Below are 5,424 nucleotides of genomic sequence, written 5' to 3'. Positions count from 1 at the left end.
TATTTGCTTTCTTTATTTATCTTAAACCCTATTTCACTTACAGCCGTCCCATCCCTCCCAGCCACTGAACCCCGCCCCGCCGCCGTCTTACCGGGTTTCTCCGGACACTGCACTCTGAGCTGCCGCGTCCTCAGCCTTCCGAAGAAGTCGCTTCTGTTCCCTGCCTCTCCCAGCTAACGGAGATACAGTAGTTCCTTATCTCTGTTTTTATTTTTCAAAAAAAAAAAAAAAAGAAACGCAGTAGTTCAGCCCCTGGCGGGTGCCGTGGGTGAGATCGCGCCGCCGCTCATTTCTAAGATCCTCAGGTTTTGATTTTTGGGTTTTCTTTTTTGTTAGTTGGTTTATGTTGGCTTATTACTTTATTCTCTCCACCCATGTAGAGAAATCAAGAATATATATCTTTTATAATTTCCTCCTCAACCAGTCTAAATTAAACATGAAGATAAGAACATATGCATCACAGATTAGGAAAAAGAAAGATTGAATCCATATATAAGAATGAAGAAAAACATGTTACTCTTATCCTAATCCATAAAGAAAAAGAATTTTAAGATGAACAAAGGATAAAGAAAACTCACATGTATTTTGTTTAGCTATTAAAAATTTGAAATATTGTGTTTGGAAATATCGAGATCATTGTTATCAGTTAAAAACACAATCAGCACAAAGGCAAGCAAATTGAAAGCTACCATTGAGTGTGAATTTGTTTGAGTGGTGTTGAGTTTGCTTGAATTTAGAAGAAAATGAATGCAGATGATTTCTTTTTGAATCATTGATTATCTGTATTTTCAAAATTTTCATGCTGGATTTTCTCTGTCTTTTGCTTGTGGTACTGCCTCACGTATTTTTTGGAAGAATATTTTTTTTGAGTCGTTCACTTGTATTGACAGTGAAGGTGAAATAAAAGAAAATCTGCACAAAGCCCTGGTCTTTTGAAACTTAAAGATGGTAAAGAGGAGCAAAAGTAAGTGGGTTCTATTTATAATTTTGGAAGTCAATTCTTTTGTTTTCTGCTGCATCTGAGGCACATTTAATTTTCTTCTCTAAAATGTTTTGTGTCTTGTAGAGAGTAAAAGCAAGAGGGTTAGTTTAAAGAAGAAATACAAGATCATTAGAAAGGTGAAGGAGCATCACAAGAAGAAGGCAAAAGAAGCCAAGAAGCTAAGCTTCAAGGGGAAGAGCAAAGTTGAGAAGGATCCGGGTATTCCCAATGATTGGCCCTTTAAGGAACAGGAGCTCAAGGCTCTTGAAGCTCGTCGGGCCCGTGCTCTTGATGAGATGGAGCAGAAGAAAGCAGCTCGGAAGGAGAGGGTATTATAATTTAATATTTTTTATCACGAACAATTTTAGATTTTTAATGTATGTATATATATATTTATTAGCCTGTGGATTGTGTATGTTTTTTGGTATGTATATTATGTCGCCGTATAACAATTTTCTGGTATCTGGCTGTTTAATATTGTCCAGGCTCAAAAGAGGAAGTTGGGGTTGCTAGATGCTGATAATATGGATTCTGTAGATCAAAGTTTAGGAGAGATCAAGGATGGAAATAGCTCTGCAGGGCCAGCCCGGAATCATGGTACGTAGGTTGTTTTCTATGAAGAGTTTTGGATAAACAATGGAGCAAGCAAAATTTGATATTCATGTTCATTTCTTTGCATTGAGTCTTTAACTATGAATATGCAGATAACTCCGACAGGGTTTTCTTCAAGGAATTGGTCAAAGTCATTGAGGCATCAGATGTTATTTTAGAAGTTCTGGATGCACGAGATCCGCTTGGCACCCGTTGTATTGATATGGAGAAGATGGTGATGAAAGCGGGTCCTAATAAACATCTTGTTCTACTTCTGAATAAAATTGGTAAAACATTTCTCCTCTGTATCCATAGTCTACTATCCAATGAAGAAGGTCATGAACTTGGAAAACTGAAGCTATACAACACACTTATCTTGTACCCTTTATTAAAAATGGTTTCAATGTTTTCTTTCTTTACAGTTTCATTATTTGCTCCTACACACACACCCACAATGCATATTTGCTTTATGTGTGACTTGACTGGGCATGTTATGGTGTGTTGAAATCCATTTAAAGGATGTAAAACATAAGTTAAGCTAGTTAAATATGCACTAGTGTCTGTACTTAATTGTTTGAACTTGATTAGCTCTTAATCATATCAACTTAGTGTCCAGGTACTTCTAATTAGATTCCTCTTAAAATTGTGGATGGATTCGTGGTATCGTATGCATGTGAGTTACAACAAGCTGTGTATCTTTATCTGTAGAAATTTCAATTTGTTCATGTATTTATGTTTTTTCATTACAGATCTTGTACCTCGTGAGGCTGTTGAGAAGTGGCTTAATTATCTGAGAGAAGAATTGCCTGCTGTTGCCTTCAAGTGTAGCACGCAAGAACAAAGGTCCAACTTAGGTTGGAAATCTTCAAAGGCATCTAAAACGAAAACAAGCAATTTATTGCAGAGGAGTGACTGCCTTGGAGCTGAAACTCTAATTAAACTGTTGAAGAATTACTCAAGAAGTTACGAGGTACTTCAATGATTTGTGGGAGTTCTATAAAAAACTTTTATACTTTCAATTTTAAGAAGTTGATCATTTTGTTTTGTTTAATTTGGTGTTTTCTTTTTGTGCATTTGAAACTTGAAAGGTTGTGATATCCTTCTGCCCCATCATTGGATTAGTTCTCTAGCCTGCATTTTTTGGCTCTTTAAAAGTTGCTTCCGATCAATATCTGGAATTTCCTTTCCAATTTTGGTTAATTGACTTCTTATCCAAACTGTTTTTGGTTAATTGATGTGGTATGTTGTATATTTTGAATCTGACAGATTAAAAAATCAATAACCGTGGGTGTTATTGGCCTGCCTAATGTTGGCAAAAGCAGTCTTATCAACAGTTTGAAGAGATCCCACGTTGTCAACGTTGGTGCTACACCAGGATTAACAAGATCGATGCAAGAGGTCCATTTAGACAACAATGTCAAGCTGTTGGATTGCCCTGGTGTTGTGATGCTAAGATCTAAAGAAAACGAGCCATCTATAGCTTTGAGGAATTGCAAAAGAATTGAAAAGTTGGAAGATCCCGTTGCTTCTGGTAAATTGATTTTTCAACGTTTTCCTTTTTGTAATCCTTGAGTTCTGTATTCAAAAGCTTATTTACTACTTTTGGATAATCATAGTTAAGGAGATCTTGAAGCTCTGTCCTTCCAAAACCTTAGTAACTCTATATAAGCTTTCAAACTTCGATACGGTCGACGATTTTCTGCAAAAGGTAGCTGTTATTCGGGGCAAACTTAAGAAAGGGGGAATTGTGGATATTGGAGCTGCTGCTAGAATTGTTCTACATGATTGGAACGAAGGTATTTCTGTTTGATATTTTCAACTGTGTTTTATTATTTTGAAAAGAACCACATTCTAATCTCACTATTGATTGATATATGAAAAGTGTCAAGTGTAAAACAAGTGGAACTTTCTCCCAACTAAACCACTCCTTTTGGCATTATTGAATTAAAGTTCAAAGGAAAATTTACCTTTTTAGTCCACAAGTTTTGAAGAATATGTGCGTATTGTTTCTAAGTTTTAAAAATGTACCTTTTAAGTCCTCAGGTTTATAAGAATATACCTATTTGACCATCGTGTTTTCAAAATGTACCTTTTTAGTTCTTTGGTCTTTAAAATTAGGTTTAAAGGTTCTTCACAGTACTTATATTTTTATTTTAAATAATTATATGACATTTTAAATTAGTAGAATAACTTTTAAAATCATATCCTTCCTAAAACTATTTTTTTTCTAATTTTAAATATCATATAATTATTTCTAAAAAATCAAACAAAAAATACTTTTAGGACCTTTTAAATCTATTTTAAAAAACTCAGAAATTAAAATGAGTCAATTTTATAAATTTGGGACTAAAAAGGTACATTTTTAAAACTAAATGTATACATTAAAACTTGGAGACTAAAAAGGTAATTTTCAACTTTACAAGTTATGAATGCAAAAGGATCGGAGATATCACAATTCACACCTAACAAAACAAAATGTTAGTTCCCTCTGATAATAAATTAGCTTTTATTGTTTGGTTTTCTTTCTGATAATAAATTAGCTTTTATTGTTTAGATAACTTTTTCGGATGTTGACTTCACTTTGGTGCTTAATTGATGTCATAGGTAAAATTCCATATTACACAATGCCACCCATTAGAAGTCAGGTAGAGCCTTCAGAGGCAAGGATTGTCACCGAACTCGGGAAAGATTTCAACATTAACGAAGTTTATGGTGGTGAATCTTCATTCATTGGAAGCCTCAAGTCAGTTAATGATTTCAATCCAGTTGAAGTTCCTCCTAGCTGTCCACTGAATTTTGATGAGAACATGCAAGAGCCAAATGTATGCTTTTTTTCTTTTATTCTCACTCACATCTAAAACATTTTTAATGGATTTGCCAGTTTTCTCATAACCGAATGATTTTTTGTTATTTAGAATGAGAATGTTGAGCGGTCTATACAAGATGGCAAAGTCTTGGGGAATGCAATGGATAATAGTGAGGATGAATTGATGGAGCAAGAAGAGAAAGACGACGGCGACACGAGCAAAGTAATGGAACGAGATGCAACTAGCAAACAAAACGAAAAGTTGTATTCAGTAGAAGGTATTTTAAATACAAAAATGCGGAGAGCAGAGAAGAAAAGGAGAAAGAAGGCTAACAATAGTATATCATCAGTGTCTACAGATGCTATGGAAGATGATGACTACGATTTTAAAGTGGATTTCAAAAAAAATTGATGGATATCTTAACGGATAAACTACAATTGCAATGAATTCAGCTGTAAATTCAAGAGTTTTGTGTTATGATTTTTATTTAAAATTTAGATCTCATTTATGGCATTGTTGTCTTAATGTAAGAAATCTTTTTGTTAAACATTGTTGTAATGTAAGAAAATTTTTATTACTTTCCATCTTTAAGAAAAATGGAAACTGTTCCGAATTTAAAAGGAATTTTATAATCTTATTTTTGACTTTGGATAGTAATATTTCCCTGCAGTTCTTGCTTTGGATGGCAAAATTATCTATTTTGGCTTTTAAGTAATTGAAATGCAAATACCATAAAACTCTCATCTTCAAAACTGCAACCAATACTTTGTAATATAAATTACGATAAATTGAAGTGTTTGACCTTCATTTGAAATAATTTTTGGAAAAATGAAATTATGAAATAAATCATTTTAGAGAAATTCTTTACAAATATCTATTCTTCCTTTATTTTTTCTATTTCTTTTGTTTTTTTCTATTTTTAAGTATTTTGAATATTTTTTTTCAATATATATGAACACACATTTAAATATAGAGATTAACAAATGTTTTTCTCTCAGTCAAATCTATTTCGATTTAACATCCGTGAAAGAAATCACGAGGACG

General features: G+C 33.4%; 1 protein-coding gene across 1 annotated transcript in view; it reads left to right on the top strand.

Annotated features, from left to right (window-relative positions):
• The window catches only part of LOC103492649 (guanine nucleotide-binding protein-like NSN1), a 4,993-nt gene extending 36 nt beyond the window's left edge, over nt 1–4,957 (top strand). The window contains exons 1-10 of the mRNA XM_008453101.3: nt 1–305; nt 891–964; nt 1,067–1,311; nt 1,468–1,579; nt 1,687–1,860; nt 2,323–2,543; nt 2,840–3,104; nt 3,190–3,369; nt 4,178–4,395; nt 4,489–4,957. The exon at nt 1–305 is cut by the window's left edge and continues 36 nt beyond it. Of these exons, the coding sequence (XP_008451323.1) occupies nt 946–964; nt 1,067–1,311; nt 1,468–1,579; nt 1,687–1,860; nt 2,323–2,543; nt 2,840–3,104; nt 3,190–3,369; nt 4,178–4,395; nt 4,489–4,791 (1,737 nt within the window). The 5' untranslated portion in view covers nt 1–305; nt 891–945 and the 3' untranslated portion in view covers nt 4,792–4,957. The remainder of the gene's footprint in view (nt 306–890; nt 965–1,066; nt 1,312–1,467; nt 1,580–1,686; nt 1,861–2,322; nt 2,544–2,839; nt 3,105–3,189; nt 3,370–4,177; nt 4,396–4,488) is intronic.
• Nucleotides 4,958–5,424: the final 467 nt, after the last annotated feature.

The sequence above is a fragment of the Cucumis melo genome, chromosome 1 (genome assembly GCF_025177605.1).
Source record: "Cucumis melo cultivar AY chromosome 1, USDA_Cmelo_AY_1.0, whole genome shotgun sequence".
Taxonomy (NCBI): Eukaryota; Viridiplantae; Streptophyta; class Magnoliopsida; order Cucurbitales; family Cucurbitaceae; genus Cucumis; species Cucumis melo.
This window is presented reverse-complemented; position numbering and strand designations above follow the sequence as displayed.